General features: G+C 39.5%; 2 protein-coding genes and 2 long non-coding RNA genes across 4 annotated transcripts; 1 reads left to right on the top strand and 3 right to left on the bottom strand.

The window, feature by feature from the left end:
* Window positions 1-4208: 4208 nt before the first annotated feature.
* LOC135935924 (uncharacterized) lies at window positions 4209-6388 on the bottom strand. The gene is made up of 11 exons (XM_065478555.1): window positions 6131-6388; window positions 6002-6074; window positions 5887-5945; window positions 5799-5834; window positions 5673-5740; window positions 5418-5614; window positions 5021-5118; window positions 4864-4957; window positions 4745-4812; window positions 4591-4690; window positions 4209-4543 (listed from the first exon to the last, which is right to left on the bottom strand). Exons 1-11 carry the CDS (start codon window positions 6386-6388, stop codon window positions 4233-4235), a joined length of 1362 nt encoding a protein of 453 aa, XP_065334627.1. The 3' UTR covers window positions 4209-4232.
* Window positions 6389-6460: 72 nt separating this feature from the next.
* Window positions 6461-7218, bottom strand: LOC135935183 (uncharacterized). Its single transcript, XR_010574181.1, has 4 exons — window positions 6940-7218; window positions 6733-6887; window positions 6614-6681; window positions 6461-6561 (listed from the first exon to the last, which is right to left on the bottom strand). It is a non-coding gene; the product is annotated as an uncharacterized LOC135935183 (long non-coding RNA).
* Window positions 7219-8781: 1563 nt separating this feature from the next.
* LOC135935871 (uncharacterized) lies at window positions 8782-9157 on the bottom strand. The gene is made up of 3 exons (XR_010574256.1): window positions 9080-9157; window positions 8869-9029; window positions 8782-8813 (listed from the first exon to the last, which is right to left on the bottom strand). It is a non-coding gene; the product is annotated as an uncharacterized LOC135935871 (long non-coding RNA).
* Window positions 9158-14151: 4994 nt separating this feature from the next.
* LOC135935922 (uncharacterized) lies at window positions 14152-15138 on the top strand. The gene is made up of 7 exons (XM_065478553.1): window positions 14152-14260; window positions 14315-14350; window positions 14409-14476; window positions 14526-14716; window positions 14823-14920; window positions 14983-15081; window positions 15127-15138. Exons 1-7 carry the CDS (start codon window positions 14216-14218, stop codon window positions 15136-15138), a joined length of 549 nt encoding a protein of 182 aa, XP_065334625.1. The 5' UTR covers window positions 14152-14215.
* Window positions 15139-15452: the final 314 nt, after the last annotated feature.

Raw genomic sequence — 15452 nt, 5'->3', positions numbered from 1 at the left:
TTGGAGTCGACAGGAAGTGCTGCTCCACTCCAACGAGAACGAACCTCGCATACACTCAGCACTCTCATGTTGTGCTGATAAAAGTTGAAACATCACGAACTGTTTAGATGTTGGGGAATTGAAACACCGAGAAAGCAATAATTTAGAATTTGTAAGGAAATTAATTTTTCAACTATTTTCTGGAAATTTTATTTATTAGAGAATATTATATTTGTAGCCAGATTCGGCACTCGGTAAAAGAATTTTCAAACTATTAATATTAATTTAATAATTTTAAAAGAGCTGCTTGCCTTGGTGCATTTCTACCACCTTCCCACGCTGCAAGAAAAGTGCGGAAAATACGTCAAAAGGGGCGTGACGGTGGAAATTGCAGCGGTGATTTTAAATTAAGTAACAGAGAGAAAGCAGTGATTTTGTCTTAAAACAACGAAGGCAGGCGTGCGGCGAAAAATAAGGAATATTTATTGTTAGAAAGTTTCAAACAAAGGAATAAAAAATTTATAAACTGGCTAACTAAAGACAAATAAAGAAAAATTAAGGGAGAATAAGGTGACGTGACTGGCATTTTAATTTTAAAAGAGAATTACTCAAATGACAAATGACGGATGATAAACGCACCTGCAAAAGTTCAAAATAGGCAATTTTTCTTTCAGTTGTGCGTGGCGCGTTGCCTAGATCAAAGCCCAAATTTTTCTGAAGCAACTGCGGTGCTAAAATCGCGTAGCAGCAGGTTTCAGGTCAGGCAACCTGAAGAAGGTCGTTGACAGGCGAGGGTTAAATATCGTTGAAGAGTGTTGGCAAATGTGCTCGAAGTTATACAGAAAAAGCATTACAAAACATGCCGTGGAAGATATATCAGGTCGAGCCACCCTGAAAAAGGTCGTTTGGGCATTTCAGGAAATATAACCGAGAAAGAGCTATCTGATGAGGGTTCGTGGTCGACGTTTCGATTAGCGGTTGAATTTTAAGAAAATAAAAAGCACGTCTCCTATGGGAAAATGGCAAAAAGCATTTTTTGCAAAGTTCAAACCCTTAAATCTCGCCCGTTACGTGGGACTTGACGGTAAAATTTTCGAAAAAGGGCAAGCAAGTGGTGGTATAACGATATGTGGTAAATTAAATAATGATTGTGATTCCCATATCCCCTGTCCCTATATTTTTTTTTTAATAAATCGCGCCGCGCGTACAACGAGTGTAAAACAGTGCGTGCAGAGTGCAGTGAGTGCAACAAGAAGGAGAAGACTCCCACACCTGAGCTGCGCGCGAAATAGGTCTACCACGAGGGGAAAGGTTGCGACCTCTCGCACGAAAGTCAGTCAGTCGCCCAATAACCTTTGTCCGCCGACCTTCTTGATGGTTTCGACAGAAGGTCTCGGCAAATGTTTCGTCCGTAGGCAGGACGGATTTAACAGAAGCTCGGTCACGAGTGAAGTAAGTTTAAAAACTTATTCAAAACATATTTCTGGGCGACTTATAAATTGAGCAACACTCTGTGTGCTCATTTTTATTTTTATTTGGCGCGACTGACGGTAGACTTTGTGCGTTGTTTCCCTCAGGTAGCCCTGGTGGGCTCCTTCGTTACCCCTGGTGCAGCCCCGTCTTTTGATGGTCCGTTTCAGATGTTTAGGCTGGCACCTCCCCATCCTGAAGCGGTCGGCAAACAACACCTTGCCTGGACCCTTCGTGTATAGCAGCTCCCTTCACCTTGCGCGACTACGGCACGGGAGACGTCCTCGGTTTGAGCGTCACCGTTCGTCGTCGTCGGCGCCGTCATCGACTCCTTCTTCACCCATCGTATAGATCGTCAAACGTTAAGTACAATATCAGACTCGTGTGCGCGCGTATTTTCCGTCTCTTCCGATTCCGAATATTTTTTTCATTGAAAGGCCTATCCCCCAATTATTGTAAACCCCAAATTGTTCTATATCACAATTATTATTAAATTACCATTATCTCGTTACATTATCAATATTCTATTTAATAATAACTATTCTACAATTTAATTGTTTAATGTTTAATTATCCGTATACACCAGCAACACTTTAACTTCATTTTTAAGGGTCGAATTTTCACGAACTGAGAGTTGAGCTAATTTTGAGTCCGGAGTTTGTTAGTTTATTAGATTTTGAGTGATAGCGACTTTTATGTCGTTATAAATGGCGCCACTCAAAATCTAATAAACTAACAAACTCCGGACTCAAAATTAGCTCAACTCTCAGTTCGTGAAAATTCGACCCTTAAAAATGAAGTTAAAGTGTTGCTGGTGTATACGGATAATTAAACATTAAACAATTAAATTGTAGAATAGTTATTATTAAATAGAATATTGATAATGTAACGAGATAATGGTAATTTAATAATAATTGTGATATAGAACAATTTGGGGTTTACAATAATTGGGGGATAGGCCTTTCAATGAAAAAAATATTCGGAATCGGAAGAGACGGAAAATACGCGCGCACACGAGTCTGATATTGTACTTAACGTTTGACGATCTATACGATGGGTGAAGAAGGAGTCGATGACGGCGCCGACGACGACGAACGGTGACGCTCAAACCGAGGACGTCTCCCGTGCCGTAGTCGCGCAAGGTGAAGGGAGCTGCTATACACGAAGGGTCCAGGCAAGGTGTTGTTTGCCGACCGCTTCAGGATGGGGAGGTGCCAGCCTAAACATCTGAAACGGACCATCAAAAGACGGGGCTGCACCAGGGGTAACGAAGGAGCCCACCAGGGCTACCTGAGGGAAACAACGCACAAAGTCTACCGTCAGTCGCGCCAAATAAAAATAAAAATGAGCACACAGAGTGTTGCTCAATTTATAAGTCGCCCAGAAATATGTTTTGAATAAGTTTTTAAACTTACTTCACTCGTGACCGAGCTTCTGTTAAATCCGTCCTGCCTACGGACGAAACATTTGCCGAGACCTTCTGTCGAAACCATCAAGAAGGTCGGCGGACAAAGGTTATTGGGCGACTGACTGACTTTCGTGCGAGAGGTCGCAACCTTTCCCCTCGTGGTAGACCTATTTCGCGCGCAGCTCAGGTGTGGGAGTCTTCTCCTTCTTGTTGCACTCACTGCACTCTGCACGCACTGTTTTACACTCGTTGTACGCGCGGCGCGATTTATTAAAAAAAAAATATAGGGACAGGGGATATGGGAATCACAATCATTATTTAATTTACCACATATCGTTATAAGTGCAAACACCAAATGCCCCAAAAGCCAACGCGCAACCCTAGATTTTACCCCCCGCGTTCGTGTGGAGACGTAAATCGTTCAAATTTAAAATATTCTTTAATCTTTCTAAGGCACTGACGGACTTGAACTTGGTTTCTTTCCATATTTGGCGTCATTTTGAGTCAATTTCGGATCAAAAATAATCCCGAAAGTAGTGTAGTGACGAAAAATGGTCGCTTTTCATGTTAATCACAAGGGTAGTGTAACAGTGGACATTTTTTATAATTCAAACAGTTATTTCTCTGCTTTTTCAAAGATATTTTCACAAAATTGTGGCCAAAAGACGCGTATTAATAATTTCTATCACTCGAGATCGAGTTCAAAATGCCAATTTTTTAAAATTTTTAATTATTTACGTCTCGACTTGAACGCGAAGTTAAAATCAAGGGATGCGCGTTGACGTTCGGGGCTCTTGGTGTTGGCGCCTTTTTCATTTTCCGAAAATTTATCCCTCGGGTCACTCATAACGGGCACCATTCTCCCATTTCGTTATCATTGGCGACGCGAAAATGGTTTTTTCTATTTTTTTTTAAAAAAAATTCGGCCACTTATCGTATGGTCGGCCACAACCCTCATCATACAGATCTTTTTTCAACTTGTACCTGACATGCCAAAATAACCTTTTTCAGGGTAGCCAGACCAGAGAGGCTGTGCGCGGCTAGTTTTTAATGCTTTTTTAATGTTTATTCCAGCAGGTTTAAAGCCATGAGATATATTGGCTCAGCTTAGCGGAATTTTTTATTCTCTTGCACCATTTTTGACTGCGGTGGCTGCCAACGTGACCTAAAATTTGTCGGCTTGCGCGGCGCAGTGTGGCTGGCTGAGACTTTTAATTTTAATAATAAACTTAGATTTACAGGATTTCGGAAAAAATGCAGTAAGAAAATACATATTAAAAGAGAGGATTTGCGACAGAAAGAATACATTTTTCGGATTTCACCAGATTAAATTTATATTTTGACAAATTAATTCACAATTCGAATAGAAAAGCATTTAGTACCACGACGTCTTGCTTGAATTGTTGGTCGTGCACTCGTTCACGGCGTGATCTGGGAAGCGGCAGAAGACGTCTGTGTTATACTTGAGCAGCTCAGAGGCGGCGACTGCGTGCAGATTTGGCGTCGCACCCGGCAGCGAGACCAGCATCACGAAGTCCTCTTTGGCTATCTTGTTCACGGCGACAGGGATCGGAATTTTGGCCCCGGGTCGGGAGGGACTCAAGTCGCTGCGGCACCACATGAATTTTTTCTTCAGCTTGTCGTAATAGCCTTGGTCCCATATGATCGTCAGCTTCGGAGCCTCACCTTTGATTTAATTTTAGCAATTGGATTAATTTCTTTGAGTTTCTCACCTCTGATGAAATTGTAGATCATTTCAAACTCCTGCTTGGTTTCCGCGTAAGGCAGCGAGCCATTCCGCTCCAAACACGCGGTGAATGATGACGTTTTGGACTAGAGAAATGAAAATGAAAATTTGAAACGCTAAATTTGTGCAAAATACAAAACCATTGTTACGTTGATCGGTGTCAGGGTAAGAAAAGACCCAGATTCATTCAGCGGAAGCAAGCTACCCGCTTTTAAGAGTAAAATAGAAAAGAGAAATAAAATTTAAGAGAAAAGCCTACGTTGAATGCATTTAGACGCTTCATATTTCAAAAAATTGTCAAACGTCATGCACGGTGAGTTCAGTTCGTGGTCCGCGGGAATCACAGTGCCTTGCTTATATATTGGAGGAGAAACAAGATTAATGGTCTCGCTGGCAAAAAATATTGAGTGAAATACTTCCAAGTTGAATTCGTAAAATCGCCAGAAACGGTCCAACACTTTGGCCTGAAGGACGCACACCAGGAAGTCAAACGCGAACGTTTCCTCGTTCGTTACTTTAAAGTGAATATTTTAGTTTTTTTCTCAGAACCAGTAGTAGATGCTGGCACCACCATTGAACGCCACCTTTTAAAATTCCCGTGAATTGTGGAATTGTGCCTTGCCCGCAAAATACCAACAACGTGGAAACGTAATTCTTTAGCGAAAAAATACATTCGTAAAATGCAGAAACTCCTCATGTTTTAAGGAAAGAAAATAAACCAGGGGATCAATTTTCAACAATCTTTTTCCAGGGCTCTCTGAATGGTGCCGTATTTACTTCGGTATTTCCCATTGATATATCAGCAAAGTATACTTTTGGTTCGTCTGCATTCGTCGAGTTTGATGATCATTTCGGCGGCAAAATCAAAGTGGGTCGAGTAAAATTCGTTTTGCAAGTCTTTCATCATGTCGAAATAGAAAATTTTGGACTTAATCCCGGCGTATTGGTTAGGGAATGACTGGAACCACGCAGTGTAGCTATCCATCACTTGATCCAATGCATCGATGTTTCTTTTGAAAAGTTTAATGTTTGAGTCATATATATCTATAACAATGCGATGTTATTTACAGGGGATGGTTTATTCTGGACATCATTCCCAGGTACACACGCGTGTTGATTTTAGTTGAGTTGTACACCTGGGTTTTATTGTTTAAACTATTAATGTTTCTTAAAATAACCTTTCCTCGACTTTACCAGTCCTATGTGCTCTGCTAGGCATTGAATCATTTTCTGGAACACGGAGGAAGTATATCAATATTGTAATGTCAATTTCAGGTTTTACTTTGGCTGCGAAACTGGTTCTGTTCAAATCGCCAGTGTTCCAAATTTTCTCGGCATCGCCTTAGTAACAAATAAATGAAGAATTGTAATGCCAAGAAAACTAAAAAAGAAAATACTTTCTTTAACTCTGAAATTCCTCCTGCAAGGTTGATAATGCATCTGCGATTTGAAGCCGACTCCCATGGGCGCCTTTTTGCAAAATTATATTAAACTTTAATCATATACATATTTCTGACAAACTAAACCTCGCAGATGATCTTTTTCTTTTCCGAGCAGTCAGCCAGCGCCAGACTAGGCTCAACTGGATCCCCAAAGTCGATGTAGACGCACGAGTTGTTCGCAAATCTCGGATCGTGGCCCTTTTTCCAATTCAGGTCGTTTTTCAGGTAGTCGTTCAAGTAACCGGTGCACCATCGCAATTTTCCGCGGCAAGAATCGATATCCCGCCCCGCCGTCCAGGCTTCTGTTCGGATTGGCAGATACCCTTTCTCATTTGGGTTCATGTTTTCTGATTTCATTTAATTATTTTTTAGTTATCATTTTAAATTCGTAAAAAAACTTCAATGATAGCTTAACTGTAAGGATTGCCCAAGCAGTCTTGTTTTCCTAGATTGTGGACTGAAAGGAGGTCCATTCCAAGGGAGCAGCACCGTTTGTAAGCCTCGTCCCAATTGCCCTGATTTACGTTATTGTATAATCTGCGATTGTTCATCTTGTGAATTCGTTACATATTCATCACGCAGCTCAAGGATGTTATTGCCGCAACATGAATGCCAATTCCCAAAACGCCATGGTGCTTTCAATTGAATTTTAAAATTTCGTTTCAAAAATTAAATGACCAACTCACCAAGCAAGACTCGGAAGTGATGCTTTAGAAAATGTTTATCCTGCAGATAATTTTCAATCATTTTTTTCGAATATTTCTATGATTCATAATTATACGTCCATAACGCAATCGGGTAGCCCTGTGCACTCTGGCAGATCGCAGTTGCTTTCGTCATTCTTTTGCCGGATATATTATAAATCAATACAACAAGTTTTTAATTTTTGTAACCCTGATTTCGAAGGTCTGTTCCGTTCCTTGGCAGCCCAACAGCAATTTGGAGGTGCAGACGAAGGTTTTCATTGCCAAACTGTTGCTTATATACATATAAATATCATCAATTGGGTCTCGGTTCGAAACGGCCACGCAAGACCCTTCTTTTCCGTAGATGTCACTGTCAAACGATTCCGATGCGTTGTGGAGGCAGTTTTCAAAGAAGAGCAGACAACCCGCTCGTGTCTTTGCCGACCAGTGAACCACACCCCGCATGGCTGCAAAATCGGTTTTAGGCAGTGAAAATATCGATTCTAGAAGCTGGATTAAATTTAGAAGCCATCGTGTTTCTCGGTCGTGACCGTCGACACCGAAATTTGGTGGAAGCGTTCACCTTGGGCGGAACTTAGGGTCTGGACCAATCAAAAAGCGTTAAAAGAACGCTAACCAACCACCGTGGGTGCTAATCTGGCTCTAAAAGACGTTGAAACTTTTGCCGTTTTGATCCAGCTTATCAGAGGGCCGCTCTCTTCCCGGATTGGTTGCTGACGTTCTTTTTGCTCTATAAAGTGTTAAAGATTTCCGCAAAACTTTTGGTAATTGATATAACTCAGCTGAATAACAAAAATTGACCCTCTGAATTTTATTTGCCGTGTCAAAATTTAACTATAGTGCTAAATGCTCATATAAAGGAAAGATTATTAAAGAATTTACGGGAATTTGGTGTGTTGAAATGGTTGAAAAACAAATTAGTCACTGCTAAAGGTTTGAGGCCCAGACTGCAGCATGTCATCCAATTTTTCCTCCAATTCACCTTCAAGAATATTTATTTTAATTAGTGTGAGACGTTTCCATGCAATATACCAATTTTTCTCCAAGGAAATAAAAGCCAAATTCGGTTTGCTCCCACGTGCCACGGATGTTATGTTCTGCCTTAGAAATCAGTGATGTTTTTAAGAAAAATACAAAAGGAACCTTTTTTTAGGTATTTTTTCCCTTGAATTTCTTCAAATAAGGACTCCTGCCAAATTTTCATTGTTTACTTAATCATTCAAATCTAAATTATTTCCATTTACATCTTTTTTGCAGTCGTTCTGTGATGGACACACTGGCCTCGAGCACGCCGACTAAATTCAAGAAGATTAGATAAATTTGTACATTAAAGAATAACCTATTTAAATTACCTCGCACGAAAAATAAGCTTTAAATGAACAATTCATAGGTTCCAGTTGCATTGTCGACTCTCTGTAACTAATGCAGTAGGGGCGAGTAAAGTTGCTTAAATTCAACGTGTAGTTTAGACGAGTTTCCTCATTGTTTGGACACCAGGTGACACTGGAGCATGCATTCGTGGTTTTGTTCAGTGGATCGCTCTTCGAACACGGCGCTGCACTCGTCCACAAAAACTCTGTGGTGTCTGAAAGAAGGTTATATTTTTCAATCAATTAATCGTGTTTTTGTACCTCTGAAATCCAAGCTAGTTTCAAACGACCTGTCAGAAAAATAAGAACCATCGATTTTCTCGATTGCCAGCAGCTGCATTTTCCGGTACAAACACGCCTCCACTGCCGTGCTGTACTCGACCTATTTGAAGGGAAAAACGAGTTCATTCTACGTTTTGGCATGTAGCGGCAGCGACAGTTTACTTTGTCAACGCTGTCAAAGGTAAGTTTTGATCCTCTTTTATGGAACATTCCGATCGGCCGGTCTCGAACGTCAAGTAATTCAGTAAAGCTGTCTTTGACACGAATTATTATTGTTTTTAATTTTCGTCCAAAATATTTACTACGTATTCCTATAACGAAATCTGTAATACGGTATTCAAATTTAAAAACTACCTAATTAAAGACAAATGTTGATAAACCTTCACTTAGTGCCGTGTCTTTTAGGTTCTAATTAAAATAAAGAAATTTTTCACAAGGAATTGCGATATTGTTATGAACCAACCTTATTTATTCGATTGTAATTTCTGCAAAATTCGTATGGACTCTCGGTTTTTGGCCAGATGGTTGTTGGCCTGACTGTAGTTCTAGTTGTCGATTTCCTGATCCTTTTTTTCAGGGCTTTGGTGGTTGATTTCTGCTTGCTAGTTTTCGCACCCCAAACCTCTAAAGAAAACAGTATGATTCCAGACGTGAATTTGAATTAATAAACAAACCTGCAACAATTACGAGGATTGCGAGCAGAAAGAGGACTCGAAAAAGGAGCCTGTGCACCAGAACCATGTTGCGTTTTCACTCTGTTCAAAGTGACTTTCAACGCCAGCGGCCAGAGAGATCGACTGTTTCCTGTCTGCTTATGCTTTTGCTGAAACGATGATTGCAACAGCAGTTTTAATGGAAGTGCCGCGCTTTCGCTTCGATGCCGTTTTGCACGTACACCATGCACATCCGGCCTCATAAAATCTAGTCCACCACAGAGCAGACTTTTCTGTTAAAAGAGAGTAAAAATGGAAAGAACACACAAGCCCTGCTATATTTGATTACAAAAATTTTAAGGAACACTAAAATGTAATTTTAACTTTGTGTAATTATGAGCGGACACCTAACAGGATATACATATACTCTCTGTAGAGGGTAGTCATCACCAAATGTTTTTGACTATTGATATAAATCGATATTAATCGTCTGAAAAAATATCGATGTTAAAATATCGTCCTATATAACCAATGTAAAGCTACAGAAAATATCGATAAAAATCGATAAATATCGTCCGAAAAAATATCGATATTAAAAATCGATTTTTTTTATTCGACAATGTCTAGTAGAGGGTATTATTTTTACTTTGCTTTCTATGCACCGCGCTGCAGTGTTTCAGAATTACTCTCACCACGGAACCCTGATCCAATGCATGAGGATGTACCTGAGTTTTTGCTGCCACCTGTTGTTTAAAAAAATTGTATCGATTATTGCTTCAGAGCTGGTTCGAGAACTTGCAGAGAAACCGCACCTGTACCAATGACCTGTTTTTGTCATAATCAATATACAATTTCTTTTTTTAACGACAGGTGGAAGCGATATCTCAGGGTTATCCTGATGCATTCGATTAGGGTGCCGTGGCGCGTGGCGCGAATAATTTTGACACACTATCTACTGGCACGTTCGTGCCGTTTGTTTTCCGTCGCGGCGCACACATCGCTATTAGCATGGTGCAGGAAGCAAAAGTAATATAATTATGTCCTTTAGAAAACTCAAGTTGTTCAATCTCTTCTCATTTTTCTCCCATCCCAAAGGCAACCCGTCCCTTCTGAGAGTATTCTGACCAGGTGACACTCTAATAAAACAAGAATAAATATAAAAACTACCGTAAAATCATTATATGGTTTCTCGATCTACAAAATTTTTAAACATACAAAAGCTGTGCTCGTGTGTTCCCAATATTTTTGCTCTCTTTTAACAGAAAAGTCTGTTTTGCTGTGGACGTGATTTTATGAGTCCGGATGTGAAGCGTCGTGCATCGGTAACGACGTTTCGCAAAAGCACTACCGTGGGAACATGTCAGGAAAATGACAAGCTCTAACAGGAAACATTATGTCTGGTTCTGATGTTGAACGTCATTGTGAACAGAGGCAAAACGCAACATATGCGGCACTGGCGAACGGGCTCATTTTTCAATTCCTCTCTTTGCTCTCAATCCTCGAGCCCATAGTGTCAATTTTTAGAAAGTGAAAATCGAGACAATTTAAATCCAGGCATGTAATAAAATACTCTCCGCTCATAGCATTACAAAGTATATGCAATTGTTTAAGTACCGTAAAAACATTGTGGTCTCTCTGCAAATTTATTAACACACGAAAGCGGTGCTTGCGTGTTCCTTCCATTTTTGCTCTCTTTTAACATATAAAAGTCTGCTCTGTGGTGGACTAGATTTTATGAGGCCGGATGTGCATGGTGTACGTGCAAAACGGCATCGAAGCGAAAGCGCGGCACTTCCATTAAAACTGCTGTTGCAATCATCGTTTCAGCAAAAGCATAAGCAGACAGGAAACAGTCGATCTCTCTGGCCGCTGGCGTTGAAAGTCACTTTGAACAGAGCGAAACGCAACATGGTTCTGGTGCACAGGCTCCTTTTTCGAGTCCTCTTTCTGCTCGCAATCCTCGTAATTGTTGCAGGTTTGTTTATTAATTCGAATTCACGTCTGGAATCATACTGTTTTCTTTAGAGGTTTGGGGTGCGAAAACTAGCAAGCAGAAATCAACCACCAAAGCCCTGAAAAAAAGGATCAGGAAATCGACAACTAGAACTACAGTCAGGCCAACAACCATCTGGCCAAAAACCGAGAGTCCATACGAATTTTGCAGAAATTACAATCGAATAAAAAAGGTTGATTCATAGTTTTAAAGCATTCCTTGTCAAGTATGTTTTTTTAATCAGAACGTACAAGACACGGCACTAAGTGATGGTTAAACAACATTTTTCTTTAATTTGACAATTTTAAAATTTGAATACCTTATTCAAGATTTCATGGTAGGATTGCGCGGTAATATAAATTTTGGATGAAAATATATAACATTATATATATATATATATATATATATATATATATATATATATATATATATATATATATATATATATATATATATATATTATATAATTAATTTGTGTCAAAGATCACTTTATCGAATATTCTGATGATCGAGGCCAGCCGATCGGAAATTACAGAAGAAACGGAACACAAATTATCTTTGACAGCGTTGACAAAGTAAACTCTGCGTGCTAAAACTTAAAAATGAATTTTAATTTTTTCCTTGCAATTACAGGTCGAGTACGGCAGAGCAGTGGAGGCGTGTTTGTACCGGAAACTGCAGCTGCTGGCCTTCGAGAGAATCGAAGATTCGAATTTAAGTAGCATGTCGTTCCCACCGAGCGAGATTTTCAGAGGTACAAAAAAAGAATAATAAATTGAAAAATATAACCTTTTGCTTCAGAAAAAACAAAGTTTTTGTGGACGAGTGCAGCGCCGTGTTCGAAAAGCGATCCGCTGAACAAAGCCACGAATTCATGCTCCAGTCTCACCTGGTGTCCAAACAATAAGGAAACCCGACTTAACTACGCGTTGAATTTAAGCAACTTTACTCGGCCGTACTGCATTATTTACAATAATCAGAAGAAGAAATTCGAGCCGATGGATTGCACCTTTAAATCTATTTTTTCCTGCGAGGTAATTTAGATCGGAGATTCTATATATTATAACTTCTTTCTTTGATTTAGTCGGCGTGCTCGAGGCCAATGTGTCCGTCAGAGAATGAGTGTCAAAAAGATGTAAATGGAAACAATTGAGATTTGAATGATTAAGGTACCATTGAATTTTGGCAGGAGTCCTTGTTTGAAGTAATTCGCGGGAAAACATACCTAAAAAAAGGTTCCTTTTGAATTTTCCGTGTAGAAACATTTAAGAATTTTAAAGCAGAACATAACATCCGCGGCACGTGGAAGCAAACCAAATTTGGCTTTTATTTCTTTGGAGAGAAATTGGTATTTTTCTAAAATTTCTCAAACAAATAAAAAACCCATTCTCGAAGGTGACCTGGCAGGAAAATTGGATGACATGCTGCAATCTGGGCCTCAAACCTATGGCTCTAACAAACTATTTTTTCGACCGTTTCATGAATCGAGATTCAAGTAAAACTTTTTAAAAATCTTTCATTTATATGATATATATAACACTAGAGTTTAATTTTTGACATGGCGACATGGCCAATCAAATTCAGAGGGTCTGGATAAATCAGTATATACACGGAAAAACCGCAACTTTTGTGGATATCCTCTGACGCTAGCGCCATAAGAACGATGGTGATCAATTAGAGAAGCTATAGCGGGTGTCTTGATTAGGTCTGATTGAAGCAGCAAAAGTTTCAACGTCTTTTAGAGCCTAAGTAGCACTCGGTTGATCGTCGGCATTCTTGTAACGCTTTTTGATTGGTCCTCACCCTAAATACCACCATAGCTTTACATGTCCACCGATTTCCGCCAAATCGACTGAGCGCCTTTTGATTTCGAGCTTCAGGAATCGATTGGCACTGTTTAAAAAACGCTTTTTGCATCAGTCATGCAGAGTAAGGTTTACTGGACAGCAATTACTCGAACTAGATGTCTGCTTCACTTCGAAAACTGCCTTCAAAATGCACCAGAGGAATCGTTCAACTTTAAAATCCAAGGAATCAGAAAAGGAGGCTCTTGTGTGGCCGTTACTACATGTGACCAAGAGACCAAGAAACTAATGAAAGAGTTTTTATTAGCAAAATTTACCGACTGCGCTTTCAAATTGCTGTTGGGCTGCCAAGGAACGGAACAGACCTTCGAAATCAGGGTTTAGAAATATTAAAACTAATTATTTTGTTTTAAAATATATCATGTAAAAGAATGATGAAAGCAACTGCGATCTGCCAGAGTGCAAAGGCCTACCCGTTTGCGTGAAAGAAGTACGATAGCGAAACATGGAGACATTCGAAAAATTAATTGCGTTTTTTCTGTAGGATGAATTGTTCCTCAAGCAACCCTTCCGAGTCTTGCTTGGTGAGATGTGAATTAAAAATTTTCAAATGAAAATATTAAATCAAATAAAAGCACCCTTGCGTGTCGGCAATTGGCATTCATGTTGCGACAACAACATCCTTGAGCTGTCTGATGAATATGTAACGAATTCTCAAAAAGAACTATTAAATGATTTAACAAAATTCCTAAATCAGGGCACTTGGGACGAGGCTTACAAACGGTGCTGCTCCCTTGGAATGGACCTCCTTTCTGTCCATAATCCAGAAAAGCAATACTGCTTGGGCAATCCTTACAGTTGAGCTTTTTTAAAAGTTTTTTTCAGGAATTAAAATTAAAAACAAAATCAGAAAATAGTAACCCGAATGAGAAGGGGGAACTGCCTTTTCGGACAGAGACCTGGACGGCGGGGCGGGATATCGATTCTTGCCGCGGACAATTGCGATGGTGCACCGGCTACCTGAACGACTACCTGAAAAACGACCTGACGTGGAAAAAGGGCCATGATCCTAGATTTGCGAACAACTCATGCGTCTACATCGATTTTGGGAATCCAGTTGTGCCTACTCTGGCGCTGGCAAATTGCTCGGAAAAGAAACAGATCATTTGCGAGGTTAATTGTGTCGGAATTATGGGATTGGTTTAATTTATTTTTGCAAAAAGGCGCCAATGGGAGTCGGCTTTAAATCGCAGATGCATTATCAACCTTGCAGGAGGAATTTCAGAGTTAAAGAAAGTATTCTTTATTTTTTTTTGCTGTTCAAATTCTTTTTGTGTTAACGAAGGTGATGCCGAGAAAATGTGGAAGACTGGCGATTTGAGTAGAAGCAGTTACGCAGCCAAAGTGAAGCCAAAATATATTTACAAATTCGATGTAATAATTTAGTTCTTCTTGCAGAAAATGATTCAATGCCTAGCAGAGCATATAGGACTGGTAAAGTTGAGGAAATGTTTAATTAAAATAAATTAAAAGTTTAAACAATAAAACCCAGGTGTACAGCTCGACCAAAATCAACGATCGCGTTTACCTGAAAATGATTTCCAGATTAAACCACACCATGTAAATCAAAATTAATCTGTTTATTTTGAAAAAAAAAATTTTTTTAAAGTGACCCCAAAGAAATGCAAGATGTGCTGAATTACTTTACCTGGTATAACGATGTGAAAAGACAAGTGTCTGCCCGATATTTAATTCTCATGGAAGGGATTGTATCTGAGAATGCGGAAGAATTGTACGTGGAACCTTTTGATTTTGCCGCCGATTTGATCAACAAACTCGACGAATGCAGAGGAATCATAAGTAAGTGGCCCATATATTTAAAAAGTGCCATGGGTTTACACTTTTTGTACAATTGTTACAAAATTATGACGATTCCATTAAGGAACTTAAAACATTCTTTTTAAAGTAACAAACGAGGAAACGTTCGTGTTTGACTTCCTGGTGTGTCTCCTTCACGCCAAAGCGGTGGACCGCTTCTGGAGATTTTACGAGTTCAACTTGGAAGTATTTCACTCAACCCTTTTTTCAACGAAGCCTTTAAATTTATTTTTCCACCGGTATCTTAGCAACACAGTGTGATTCCCGCGGAAAATGATCTTTACTCACCGTGCTTGACGTTTGAAAATTTTTTGAAATATGATGCGTCTAAATGCATTCAACGTACGGTTTTCTCTGTCATTTTTTTCTCTTTTTAAATTTGCATTCAAAAGCGAAAGACTTAATTCAACCTACTAAAACTGGGCATTATTTTACCAAGAGACCGATCAACATAACAATGGTTTTATTTTTTTTGCACAAATGTAACGTTCCAATTTAAATTTTAATTAATTTCTCTAGTTCGAAACGTCATCTTTCACCGCGTGTTTGGAACTGAAGGGCTCGCTTCCTTACGCGGAAACCAAACAGGAGTTTGAAATGATCTATTTTTCTATCAGAAGTGAGAAATTCAAAGAAATAAAGCTGAAATGCTAAAATTAAATCCAAGGAATTGCTCCAACGCTGACGATAATCTGGGACCAAGGATTTTATGACAAAC

The sequence above is a fragment of the Cloeon dipterum genome, chromosome 2 (genome assembly GCF_949628265.1).
Source record: "Cloeon dipterum chromosome 2, ieCloDipt1.1, whole genome shotgun sequence".
NCBI classification, from domain to species: Eukaryota; Metazoa; Arthropoda; class Insecta; order Ephemeroptera; family Baetidae; genus Cloeon; species Cloeon dipterum.
This window is presented reverse-complemented; position numbering and strand designations above follow the sequence as displayed.